We start from the raw sequence: 13,261 nt of genomic DNA on the forward strand, positions 1-13,261 counted from the left end.
AAACGTGCCATTCGTCGCTGCACGACGGACACACGCGCAGGCAGTCCATCGTTGTTCCAAGTTCAGAGGACTTTTTCCCGTTCGCGTCCGTGCACCCTGATGGTCCCCGAAAAGACTTTGCCTCGTCCTCCCATCCGTGCACATGTCCGACTACTACTGCGTCATCTAAATTACCGAATCGTGCGGGAGGAAAACGTGATTCCAAAGTAGATCTCTTTCAGGAAGAACGGTTTTGCGTCTAATATTTCCGTCTAATGAGTATCTAGTTATTTTTTTTACAGGCGCCATAAGCCAAAAGAGGAAAAGGAAGAGTTATTTGAACGAAAGAAGTATTAGTAAAATTTTAATGCCGACTTTGATCAGGGCTAACCAGATTGTCGTTGATCAACTAAACTTTCTTTCCTCATCTCTGTTGGCCGATACTTAACGGTTGGCGCTCCCCGAAGAGACATTCGATCGTAAATCACTCGGAATTGAGCGAGAGATCGAGAGAGGAACGTATCGCTAAATGTAAGCACAATATCCGCCGGCGGCGAAGTACATTGCCGATTCACTGTCGTTGGTACTTCTGTAAATACCGTCCTCTGAATTTGGTACTGAATCCATGCCTTTGTGGTCGATGCGAAGAGCACAGTTCCGAGATCGATCAGATCGCTAATACCGGACCAGTCTTGAGCGACGATTGCGCACCGATAGCATGTAAAATATTAGCGAATTAGGGAACGATTCAATTGCGATCAAGGATATTACATACCTACTTAGTATGGACATGGGCCAAACCGCGGTATATTATATTAATATACGTTCAACGTTGACCCATCGCCATGACCAATGAAGTAATAAGAAGAAAGGAAAGAAAGGAAGAAAACGTGAAGAAAAGTAAAAAGTATTGTCATCTAATTACATTTTTACGCACTCCAAATTTTTATCCTCGTCATTTGTATCATAGCAACCATGTGTTTAAAGAAGAATCCGCATTATATGTATGTAATCAAAATTGTAACTGATAAAACGTTAATAAAAAAACGATATCCGAAATATCCCGCCTGTGCTGTCGTCGCCGATCTTTATTCCCGCTTGTGTGTGTGCGCGTGTACGATGAGCTCACGTTTCAAATTCAAGCAAACAATGCTTCATTGATCCATATAATTTATTATTCTTTTTATATTAATACTATCCGCGTACGCACGCGTCTTATGGAACAGTATCGCACGATAAGATCAGCTGCACCAGAAACTGATCGTTCTTGTAACGCTACTTTTTGAAATTCAATATACGCATTTTACAAACAATTTATATTTTCGCCGATACACGTTATATATACAATAATAAAAAATAGGCAACTAATAACAAATAATAAAAACTACGTACGCAACAAACAAAAATACAAATCAATCGCAACACCTTGAAGAAACCTTTAATAACTTGGCACGGTATCTCAAGACCGCCTGACGAATGGCAATCTACCGACAGCTCGGCACGACGAATTGCGGGCCGTCCGAAAAGCACATGTTCGCGCACCAGCCTCTTCCGTCTTCGTTCCTCTCTGAACAACGGGCGCATGCGCGCAGTTACGCGGCTCTATGGTCATGCTTTCCTCGGCTTCTCGCGTGCATTCGTGCATTTGCCAATTCGCTCGCACGGCGGCCGATCGGGCGCATCTCGAGTTAAAGTCTCCGCTTCTTACACACACGGCACACGGCACACGGCACACGGCACACGGCACACGTGATCCGCGCGCAACTTGCTCGTCGTCAGCAGAGCACGAATCGAGGACCGGCGCGCGTAATCGTCACGTAATATCATCGCGCGTAACATTACGCTGTCGTTTACCCGCGAGGCTTTCCGACGAGCCGCGAATGCGATCGGTCGAACGGACCGACTGACGTGTATCCGGAACGTAAAATCGACACCGAGGTAGTCGGGGCGAAACGTCGAGCGAGATGTATTCGTGGAAAGTGACCAGGCACGCTCTGCGACGTTTCAACTCCAGTCATCATACTAGTCACGCGTGCAACGTTAGCAGGTTAGCGCTCGTGTTGGAGCACCGCGGCAATCCGGGCCGCGGCAGGTTCGGCGGCTACCGCAGGCGGATAAGCATGTGGCTGCGGGAACAGAGCAGCCAGGTGGCACAGACCTGCAAGCGGCAGTTCGAGTTCGTGGCGGCGCAGCGGGTGCGACGGTGCATGCAGATATTTCACCTGTACACGAGGATATGGGACGAGACGGCGCTCAGGGAGTTCATGCGCTCCTGGAGGCGGCGCGTCGCCAGGAACGCCAAGGGCTTCCTGATAAGCGCGACCGGCGTCACCGCCTACAATTGGGACCGTGACAGGATAAGCGACGAGGAAATTCAGACGTAACTTTCTCCCTGGGAGGTTACTCTTCTCGCTGACTCTGCTCTAATCAGACTCAACTTGCAGATACAATCACGAGATCGAGGGGATTTACAAGCTGCGAGACTCCACGGTGGTTTGCGCCAAGTGTCACCTGCGAATCGTCATCGACATTGTGCAGCCTGACATAAAGTACTGTAAGTGTAACGGTGTACAGCCCTCTGCCGCTTCCAACCAAGAGCGTGAGTATTTCTTCCGACTAAAAAACAGTTTGAAATCTTACATTTGCATTCGATTTGCGTGTAATACACGTATGAAATTACAGTGGAAGATTGGCAGCCTTTCATCGAGCGCCAGGACATGCTGATATGGAGAAGAAAGGAAGTCGGAGGATTATTCGCGTACAAAGTGTACGGTTCGTTTGCCGACGTCACTGCCAATGACTTCTTACAAGTACAAATCGACGTAGATTATAGGAAGAAATGGGATCCTACCGCTCAGGAGTTGCAGATTATTGAGACCGATCCGGATACAGAGTCATCCACCGATCACAGTACCGACATCATCCACTGGGAAATGATCTGGCCTGTAAATACAATATAATGTATTTCATGTTAGATACGCGCTTTCACTTAATAATTAACTTGCATTGTGCAGAAATTATTTTCAAACAGAGATTACGTGTATCAACGACGGTGGGTCGTGGATAATGATAAGGGCCTCGTGATCATCGTCAGCCGAGTAACGGAGCATCCTGACGTACCGGAGAGGCGAGGGACTTACAGGTGAAGAGAAAGACAAGTTAAATACAATTAGAAAAGATAATTAAAAAAATAATATAGCTATAATCTGACTGCGTGGGTACGTGCACACGCGCGCGCGCGCGCGCATGTGTGTGTAGAATAATTTAATTCAGTACTTGTAAATATTCAAGTTGTTAGAGTTACAAATTAAGGTGGAACCTTGAATTCCGTCAATTTAGTCAATGAATAATCTGCATGTGACAGAGTCAGGACATATTGGTCGTACATGGTGATAAAACCTTATACGAAATTCCACGAGCCGGGGATTGAATTCGGACTCACGTACTTTGATGATCCAGGCGTTGCTGTACCGTCTGCTGTTACTGCCTGGGTAGCGTTGAGAGGTTTGTTCCTCCACAGCTGAAATGATTTATTATAATACTTTAGTGAAGATCTTGTCACTCGTTGCATATTATAGTTTTATTATATATGTATAATATATTTTAATACTTTATTTATTATGCGTATTTTAGGCTTACCAGACTTTCTAGTTCGTATGAGGCAGGCTTCAAAGGATTATCAGAAATATAAACAGAGCATAACCGATGCTGGTCATCTTCCGTTGGGGGATATTTCCAAAGAGCAAGTCGAAGCCGATGCGAAGGACAAGTTGAGCAATAATAATGACAATGGAAAATCAATGAAGAATTATAAGGATGAGCGAGATGAGTCTGCTGATGATATTAGCAAGTTACATCTACCACATAATGTACAGCAGAAGAATGATACCGTGGAGAGTCAGAACAAGAACGACACGACGAATTCCGCACCGAAAGAGGAGCAAGGTTTATTGCACTATTTTTATCTCACCAAGTTATTCGCACTTTTTAACTTATGACAATTGGATTTAATGAAATAACTTTCAACTAGCAGATATTTTAACGTGACCTCGCGTGGAAGCGATAATAATATACCATCGTTAAAGATGTAAAACAGATTTATGGATGTGTATAACGATGTGTGCAATACTGCTTTAGATTACAAGAATACGATGGAGTAAAAGTCGGTCAAGATTTAATAATTTACGTGGCAAACAGATCTGTACAAAACAAACCGAATTCAGTGCACCTTTAAGTATAAAGATATACTTGTACATGTATATTACATTTACATTTACATATATTGTTTGATACAATATATCAATATATAAATATATTGTGAATTATAATATACAAATGTCGCGCAACGTATCGTTTCGTAGGAAATAAAATTTTAATAATTTCCATTAGCATAATCATCGCGTTAATCAACCGCATGCGTTAGTGCGTCATTTATTCCGTGAAACACGAAACGCATAAGTTATATATCATGTTTTATCGCTTGCCAATGTACAATTTGTTGAAGGGCATTATTATTATTAGAAACAAAGGCGTGTTAAAAATAAATTTATTGAGAAACAATTAAACGAGCATTTGTATATATACTTTTATACAAACAATTTACAATACACTAAAAAATATATTTCTTCAATATAAAAGACAAATCTCAAATATGTTTATGTGCAACCTCTTCGTCTATCTCTGCACGAGATATGAGAGTGTCGCCTTCTGTGTCTAACATAAAAACGATCTCTTCCGGCAAGCTCTTGGGTGCGGACGCGAAACCCGAGCAATCCGCATCGTGACACTTCTGGTACATTGCTTTCTGGTTCAGATCCACGATCCAGTACACGTTGTTGCTTTTGTGACACCTGCCAATGTTCTCGCAGTATCTGTAAAATAATGTACAAAATAGTAGTACCATGCAATATTTTGTCAGCTTTGTAGCACGATAGTTGTACATAGCAAAATAAAAACAAACTGACTATGTGAAATAGCTGTGCGTCCACCTTATTGCGATCACACGTACCTGTTACCGTAAATTTCGTATCTCAGCGTTTTCGTTTTATCGGAATACCTCGCGACTCGTATCTTGCCGGGATCGACGATACCGCGAACGTATCTGTCTAGTTCGGGATACGGCGAGGCCCGTTTCTGTTTTTCATCCTCGTGAGTGGACTGCGTCGGCGTTGCTCTCGTATAGAGTCGAGTCTTCACGTCACTCTGATTAAAGAACTCCAACAGGATCAAATGGTGTTTGTCTGGGAAATACGATATCAAGGAATCCAAGAAGATCCCGAGATCCTTCTCCCTGCACTTGTTCACTGGCATGTGCGTGCAATCCGTGGAGACCGTCAAGTACGATTGTTTTCCCCACTTGGTGGACAAATAGAGTCTGAAATGTCTGTTCTTCGTATAGACACCGTGATCGATGAACAATCTCTTGCCGCGGTCCGTCTCCACGAGCATTTCGTCAATGTCCGCCTTATCGAAGTGACTTAAAATCCCCTGTGTCTGCACATCCGATTTCAAGTGTAGCATGATGTCACTGCATATGGTTTTCACGAATCTTCCGACGTGCGAGTTGTCCTTAAAGGACACGTCCTTCATGGTAAAAATAACATGCCGGCTGAATTTCTCGCTGGACGTGGAATCCAGTATTAAAAAGTTGCTTCTATCACACAGCAAGTGATAGCGATTAAGTAAATAGGCACGTATGATGTCTATCAGTGTACTGGTCATGCGCGATCCGTCGCAGTGACGATTCAGTTCCATCCGATACTCTAAATCCAGATACAACCAACATGGTGAACCTTCCGGTATTACCTGTTTAATTTACAACAACTCTCTACAAACATCTTCGTAGCACTTAAGAAACGATTGAGAGAAAGACTATTCACTGCTTGGAATCATCGAATCACCCAAAGTTGCGTCCTTTAAAGGTCCAACGGAAACATTGAAACGTTCTACTACTGACGAGCAAATTGTGTGAAATAATTGTATATAACAAATTGTGAGTCCTCACCTCGTACGAGCATCTCTCTTCCTGCGCTCTGGCCTTGTAGTGCCACCAGTAGACCTCCGGATGCGCAACGACGAATCTGCGGCTGCCATCGCTGGCTCGCTGGTACACGAAGGTGCAGAGCGTGTCCGTTTTCGTGCTACGTTCGGTAGCAGCGGCCAGTGCGTCCGCCTGTTTGTAAAATTCCTGCCAATATTGCGTGGGACCCAGTATGTGCGACGGCATGGTCCGATGTGTCACCCAGCAAACGTTGGACTTGGGCTTGCGTTCTTCGCGTACTTTGCTGCCGTAAAACTTCTCCGTGCTGATCGGCTCCATCTCCGATTTCGTGTACGAGCGCGCAATTTATGCAGTCGATGTCATTTTGCTGCAAGAAAATTGCGAGGCAACATATCTGCGTTGTCTATCTATGCGTATTTCTTCCACAAACGTGTTGTGCCACGTGTCAAGTCCATCTGACAGTTTCCCGCCAATTATGCGCACAGCCATTTGTAATCGCGATGATGTATCGATAGTGACGGATGCGCACAATGATCCAATCAAAAATCGATCCCAAATGTAGGCGCAAAGTTGAAAAGGAAAAAAGAGAAAGTAGAAAAGAGAGTACTTGTAAAAAAAAAATTAGTTATACATATACGCGCGTGTAAGAGAAATATAATTAGAATATATTAATGCTACGTAAAGAAGCAAGAATAGAAAATATATATATATATATGATAAATATATATGTATATATATATTTATCAGTATGTGAAATAAAAGTATATCGATATTTCTGAAATAGAAAAAAAAGTAGCAAGCGCAGCTTTTATCTTGCAAAATAAAAACTGTGAATAATTTTAATAGAATGAGCACTAATAATTATATTAATATCGTATTGCTCTTTTATTCGAATTGTCTCATAAGTGAATTGTCCAAAAAATTTATTTATGTCGATGCTATTTATTTATCGACTTGTCACTCGTTTCGATAGCGACAAACGACTCTCTCGAAAACTTGTCGATTGGTTGGATAAAGCGACTCAACTAAACTGTTATGTTCCTTCGTTTCCAAAGTCTTTCCTTACCGAACAACATATTTATCGCAGCGTTACTCGATGTTTGCATCGATTTCTGAGTTTTACATCCTACGACATCTAAATCTATAAAAAAAACTGCGAAATGTTCCGATATTGCAATTTATTTGATTGTTCAAGCGTTGGAAATATTCACTAAACTGTCGCGACAGATTCTGCTCCAAGAAATTAGATCGCGCATTGATTTCATCATCGTAACCGTTGCCCGAAATTACGAGAACCGGTCGCATGTGAAAGTGGCTGGTCCGCCACTGTGTTCAGTTCGGATCCATGCAATGACATCGTGAAATGATCGGTACACTTTGATTATCCATCGTATGCAAATTCTTTTGAATTTCAACGGGAAATTAGGCGCATTTCGTTCGACACGACGACGTCAGAACATACTCTGTTATTCATTGTATCCTAATCTTTTGTACGATCGTTATTCACCCGTGTACGTGACTTTCTTTCTGTCAATGCTGAATTAGTGACTCATGTACGTGAATAACAATGTACACAGAACTATCGGATGTGTCGATTTCACGAGAAGGAAAATAAATGAGAAGAAAAGAAAGAAATTCGAATCGAATCATAGTAAAAACATAGACATGCCCGTCATGTTAACAAGTCCGCTTTATTGGTATCTAATACAATAAGACTCCTATTCGCTACTAATCTCTGCAAAACGTCTTCGGTAAAAAAAAAAAACTGTATATCTCAAAACTGCATATATCCTGAAAGAGTTCCGTATATAAAATAAAATATTTTCGTGCACCGAGAGTGCGAGGTATAAATATCGATACAAAAACGTATAAATATATATTATGTACACATTCTACGTAATGAGAGAATCTTGCGCATGTACCGAAGGAAATACATCGTCGAGGAGATCGCAGTCTCGGAAATTGTGGTCACGTGGTCAACCGCTTATACGCGTACTCGGCATATGAAGCGCGCGTGTACCGGTCGTATCGTACGATCGGTTTACCAGGCGTAGCTGGTGCCGAAGCCGCTGAAGGTGGCGTGCGCCACGGGGGCGGCGGTCTCGTACGAGTAAGGGGCGGCGTAGGTCTTGGCGACTATCGGCGCGGGGTGCGCGGCGTAGGTAGTGTACGCCGGTGCGGCAGCGATCGCGGTCTTGGCAAGGATCGGAGCGGCGGCATAGGTCGTCTTGGTGATGAGCGGAGCGGCAGCGGCGTAGGTGGTGGTCGCGGGTGCAAACGGGGCGTAAGTGGCCTTGGCGATCACGGGGGTGGCCGGCGCGGCGTACGTGGTGTACGCGGCGGTCTTGGCGACAACCGCCGGCGCGGCGTAGCTCTTAGCGAGGAGCGGGCTGGCGTAGCCGTAGGCGGCGGGTGCGGCGTAGCCGTAGGCAGCGGGTGCGGCGTACGTCGTCTTGGCCAGAACCGGGGCAGCCGCGTATCCATAAGCGGGTGCGGCGGCATAGGCGGTCTTGGCGAGCACTGGGCCAGGGTGAGCGGCGTAAGCGGCTTTGGCGATCACGGGTTGTGCCGCGATGATGGGCTTGGCCAAGGTCGGCGCGGCGTATGCCTTCGTGATGACCGGCGCGGCAGCGGCGTAGCCGATTGCGTGGTGCTCCAGCAGAGCGTCGTTGCTCACGTGGCTGTTGCTGACACGCACGGACGAGTGCGCGGAGTCCTCGGCCCTGCTGTACGTGGACACGACGTTCTGGCCGGCGTAGCCCTTCTGCGTGGACTCCTGGCTGTAGCCGATGCTACTGTGATCGGCAGACAGCGTGCCGATGTCATAGGCAGCCGGACCACCGGCGCTCGCCACTGCCACGAAGGCTGCGAGTACTATGAACTGCACAAGAAGCATCTTGTCATCAGTATCAGTAATGTGTCGATGTTAACGCGATTGAATGTGTTGTTCTGTGAGACGAGAATTAATTCTACCAGTAAATATACATATCTATATTATAGTAAATTGATCATAGATGCAATTTTTAAATGAAAGTATCCGCTCGTCTCCAGGATACTAAAATTATTAAAATTTATTTATCCATGATTAGGTATCCGTCTTACTCTGTATATACATTGAAATGTATAACATGATATGCAAATTGATTAAAGTGAGAGATGTTCGAAATTAGTACTTTGTCTTAGTACTGGTTATCTACAGCTAAGTACATGTCGATTTTACCAAGTTCTTCCATCGGAGTAATTCTTCCACATCTTTTTCTTAACACGTCGAAAGCGAAATCTTTGTATTCGTGTGTTACTCAGTGCACATTAAGGTGTCAATATAATCTCGCGACTATGTTGGCGTGCTTTGCTTTGCTTACCTTGAATGCCATTTTGCTTGTCTGAAGTGGAACAACTACTTGGTTCTGCCGAAATGGTAGCTGTCGACCACTATTTATATGCGAGCAAGACTGTAGGGGGTTCAATCGAATTTTGGGCACACTACCTTGTTCGAGGTGATTGGGCATGGCTGATGGGAGAGGGGAAACGTACATGGAACTTCTTTGTGGGAAATCATTAAGAAAGGAGCATACGAAGGTGCAAAGGAGAAGTAGGATAGTCGCTCGAGGGGGGACATGGACGAATTCCGGGCGTGGTCCCCGCGAAATTAAGATTTGGTACAGAATGACTCGATAGAGAAGGTCGAGGGTGCGACGCTTATCTGTTATAATTGCTTTTCACTCTTGTTTCGATTGCCTTCAACGATTTCCGATTGCTTAACGCGCAAATCAACGTCCAGCGATAAGTAACAAATAGATCATGGGGCTACATTTACATACGACCAGCAAATTAGCATAGTGATAAAGTTGCGTATAACGGTAAAACACACTCGCATTCTTAAATTTGTTATTACGTATTTGTTATCTCAAATCTGTGGCGGAAGTAAGCGCATATTTCGCTCATTTTGATTCCAAATCATCTACTAGTAGCATTTGTTACCTGTAACGCAGATGTAAAAAAAAAGCGCAAATAGCGTTATACCTGCCAGACGAAACTATAAAGGATAAGACAGATTTCTTGTCTAAAAAAGAAATCAAATATATCAACTCTCTTCCAAACGCTCATTTTGCACCTAATAATATTAATAATTAATACTGAAAAAAATTATTTCTTAAGTAGTAATTGTTTTTTTGAGGTAAATGTAATAAAGAAATTATTTTCCTTTCTCCTATTTAGCATTGACATATATTCATTGCAAATTCGCAAATAAGAGAAGGTGAACAATATAATTCCCGTGTCTACATACATATATCCATTTTATTATATTAGTCTCCTTACGTAATATGGTTCATTTATATAAACTCACCACATATGTGTGATATTGTAGAGAACTCAAGGACACACTTTCTCCAAATTCTTGCACTGACATAAGAGACATCATATATATGTAACAGCAGAGATACGTAATATATTTATGTAGATGCTCCAATTACGTTACTAGATATGAAATAGATGTTCACCTATACATGTAATCTCATAGTCTTGAAGAGAGAGAGAAAGAGAGAAATTAAATAATTCAGTAAAGATGAGATGATTAAATGACCCACATTCAGAACGCGCTTCTACAGATGTTAGCGCGCTCTTTGTCGTTCTATCCTTGTTTTATGCCTAAGGAAGGATAAAGATTATGTCAAAACAGATCGAAATAAGAATGGCAGTTCTTTGTAAATTTCATCCTTACCTCGGAAATTTTTAAATCGATTGACCGATTATCACGAACATTGGACAAGCTGGATAAGGGAATGTTAAAATGAAAAATTTAGGATGAAGTGGCATAAGTAGTACGTATAATCTCATCTTTTAATACTGATAATAATACGAGATATGTATCAAAGAACGGATTCATCAGCGACTAAGTGATAAATGAGCTGACGAACATAATGATGAATAATGATAAATGAACTGATAACGCACGAAAATGAATGACTATGATCTCGATTTCAACATTAAATTTTACGAAGATTATATTTAATGAGACTTTAATATAGTATTAAAATTAATTGCTACATAAATTAAGAGGTAGTATTTTATTAGCTATATAGTGTATTATATTAATGTATTATATTATATTAACTTTCATAATTAAAACATATACCTAGAGAACTGAAGTATTTATTTTTCATTCTTTTCTTCGAAAATAAAATAAGCAAGAAAAATTACACACGCGCATGCATGTACGCATGTAATTATTCTTGATTTACTTTTTGATTTACTTTGTTCTATTTTATTTTATAATCAAAAAAATGCAAGATGTATAAAATAAATACTTCAATTATCTATATGTTTTAATTATTTAATGTGCAAATAGCAAAAATTATTCTATTCATATACATATAAATAGTAGAATAATTTTTAATAAGATACGCGACATTTTGAATATTTCACACAATCTTAATAATATTTCAATTTATGTTTCAACATTTATGAAAAACAGAAACAGTACTATACTTGGTCATTGTTCTTTCCAATAAAACAAATCTGTAATAAAATTATAATTTAATTAATTATTCAACAATAAAAAGAAAAAAAAAACCGTGTGAAGTACAACAAAATTATATATTTTGTTAATACTAAAAACTGCCAATATTGCCAAAATACTGCTCTTTGTCATAAAGTTGATCACCACTGCGCTTTAGGTGATGGTGCTAGGTCACGGACAGACATATCCCTTCACATAATGTCGAACTTTTTCCTTTGTAAAAGTATACTTTGCACAGGGATTGCGTCCATTCTTCTTTCCGTCCGTGACCCAGTATCACCCTAAACTCTTTATTTTATGATCGGTAAATACAACGTTGGCAATCATCAAATTTTTATGAAAATGAATATTTGAATTGCGTAAGCTCGAGATTGTAATCTATCCTACATAGTTTCATCTGGCGGATGTATTATGCTATTTGCACATTTCTTTACATCTGAGTTACAGGTAATAATGCTATTTGTAGATGATGTGGAACACCGACATATAGTATGGACTGCGCCATCCGTACATGGAAGCCCTCGAAAAGCGTCGTTCGTGTCACTAGAATTAAACAAAGAGGGAACGAAGTGACGGCCAATTGCTCTTTTTTTCAATACTAATTATAGAACTTGGCCGTCACTACCCACACAGCACAAATGACTGTTTGCCGGCTGATAGTCGGCATTTTTCAGTCAACTTGAAGTCAACTGTTTAAGTCGACATTTAGTCAACTATTTGTTGGATGGTTTATTGTCGACTTTAATTATAGACTGAAAGTCGACCCAAGGTCGACTATTTTCGAAAGTCGACTTCAATTGCCATAAAGTCAACTTATAAGTCCACTTTTGGCTGACTGATAGACGACTATAGTCGAGTCATTTGTCGACTATTAGCTGACTATAAGTTGACATTCAGCCTGACTTCGACTTTTTAAAGTCGACTTTAGACTTCTTCTGCCGACTGACAGTCAACTAACAGTCGACTTGGTGCTGTTTGGGTAGTCGCTATCTCTTTCTTGCGGCCAATTATATTTTTTATGCCTAAGCGCAGTCCACATATGTCGATGTTCCAAATCATCTACAAGCAGCATCATTACGTGTAACTCAGATGTAAAGAAATGTGCAAATAGCATACATCCGTCAAATAAAACTATGAGAGAGAAGATCTATCGATGCTTTAGAATCACGGTGAGCGGAATATGCGCTTATTTTCGCCATAGCTGTTTTTAAACTCGGCAGGTGACTTTATTTCTAATGCGCCAAGCGATCAAAATGCAGTTTGACTTTCTCGAATAAAACATTGGGATTGCGATAGGCGATTCTCAAAATTTTCAGTCAGCATCTATCTTGTTTTGAATCCGTTATATTTTTTCATTTAGTTTTGTAGTTTAGCATTGTATCAGAATTTTCTTTATACTGATCTATTTTGTCAAATCTACATTTTTTCTTTTTTCTTCTACGTCAGTTTTTTTTAACATTATGCGAATATTCTAATAATCTCGATAGGTCACGGGCATGCACTTGGCGCGAGACACTACCGTGTCTCTTGATGGAATGTACTACAGATTCTGCTCGCTTTTTTTTGTCGTTAATCTGCTGGCAGAATCTGCCGGAAATTCCAAACTTGGATATTTCGAGAGCAACGAATACGGAAAATGTTCCAGGACGAAATTTAAGCTAGAAGCAACCTTTAATTCATATGGATTCCTTCTGTATCATTGCACGCTGGGTGTTATCCGCTATTTGTCTGTTTTCCGCTATTTTCAAGCTTATTTTGCA

The 13,261-nt window shown here is 41.3% G+C and overlaps 3 protein-coding genes across 4 annotated transcripts; 1 reads left to right on the top strand and 2 right to left on the bottom strand.

The window, feature by feature from the left end:
• The first annotated feature begins 1,554 nt into the window (after positions 1 to 1,554).
• LOC105284934 (stAR-related lipid transfer protein 7, mitochondrial) lies at positions 1,555 to 4,539 on the top strand. Of its 2 annotated transcripts, XM_011348808.3 has the most exons (7): positions 1,555 to 2,359; positions 2,424 to 2,578; positions 2,662 to 2,924; positions 2,994 to 3,121; positions 3,344 to 3,483; positions 3,613 to 3,924; positions 4,013 to 4,539. In XM_011348808.3, the coding sequence occupies exons 1-7, from the start codon at positions 1,944 to 1,946 to the stop codon at positions 4,024 to 4,026; spliced, it is 1,428 nt and encodes a 475-aa protein (XP_011347110.1). In that variant the 5' UTR covers positions 1,555 to 1,943; the 3' UTR covers positions 4,027 to 4,539. The 2 variants fall into 2 exon arrangements, with proteins under 2 accessions (XP_011347110.1, XP_011347109.1); XM_011348807.3 differs by having other exon boundaries at positions 1,556 to 2,359; positions 3,613 to 4,539.
• A 14-nt stretch (positions 4,540 to 4,553) lies between these two features.
• On the bottom strand, positions 4,554 to 6,554 carry LOC105284935 (DNA-directed primase/polymerase protein). Its single transcript, XM_011348809.3, has 3 exons — positions 5,984 to 6,554; positions 4,988 to 5,784; positions 4,554 to 4,850 (listed from the first exon to the last, which is right to left on the bottom strand). The coding sequence occupies exons 1-3, from the start codon at positions 6,296 to 6,298 to the stop codon at positions 4,625 to 4,627; spliced, it is 1,338 nt and encodes a 445-aa protein (XP_011347111.1). The 5' UTR covers positions 6,299 to 6,554; the 3' UTR covers positions 4,554 to 4,624.
• A 1,086-nt stretch (positions 6,555 to 7,640) lies between these two features.
• On the bottom strand, positions 7,641 to 11,548 carry LOC105284936 (cuticle protein 21.3). The gene has a single exon (XM_011348810.3). It carries the CDS (start codon positions 8,874 to 8,876, stop codon positions 8,022 to 8,024), a length of 855 nt encoding a protein of 284 aa, XP_011347112.1. The 5' UTR covers positions 8,877 to 11,548; the 3' UTR covers positions 7,641 to 8,021.
• Between the last annotated feature and the right edge of the window lie 1,713 nt (positions 11,549 to 13,261).

Source organism: Ooceraea biroi, chromosome 5 (genome assembly GCF_003672135.1).
Source record: "Ooceraea biroi isolate clonal line C1 chromosome 5, Obir_v5.4, whole genome shotgun sequence".
NCBI classification, from domain to species: Eukaryota; Metazoa; Arthropoda; class Insecta; order Hymenoptera; family Formicidae; genus Ooceraea; species Ooceraea biroi.

Coding starts and splice junctions, on each gene's coding strand:
- LOC105284934 (XM_011348807.3), top strand. CDS start 1,944: ATGTATTCGTGGAAAGTGACCAGGCACGCTCTGCGACGTTTCAACTCC. Junction 2,360..2,423: donor AGCGACGAGGAAATTCAGAC/GTAACTTTCTCC, acceptor CTCAACTTGCAG/ATACAATCACGAGATCGAGG. Junction 2,579..2,661: donor TGCCGCTTCCAACCAAGAGC/GTGAGTATTTCT, acceptor ATGAAATTACAG/TGGAAGATTGGCAGCCTTTC.
- LOC105284935 (XM_011348809.3), bottom strand. CDS start 6,298: ATGGAGCCGATCAGCACGGAGAAGTTTTACGGCAGCAAAGTACGCGAA. Junction 5,785..5,983: donor AAGAGAGATGCTCGTACGAG/GTGAGGACTCAC, acceptor TAAATTAAACAG/GTAATACCGGAAGGTTCACC. Junction 4,851..4,987: donor TACGAAATTTACGGTAACAG/GTACGTGTGATC, acceptor ATTATTTTACAG/ATACTGCGAGAACATTGGCA.
- LOC105284936 (XM_011348810.3), bottom strand. CDS start 8,876: ATGCTTCTTGTGCAGTTCATAGTACTCGCAGCCTTCGTGGCAGTGGCG.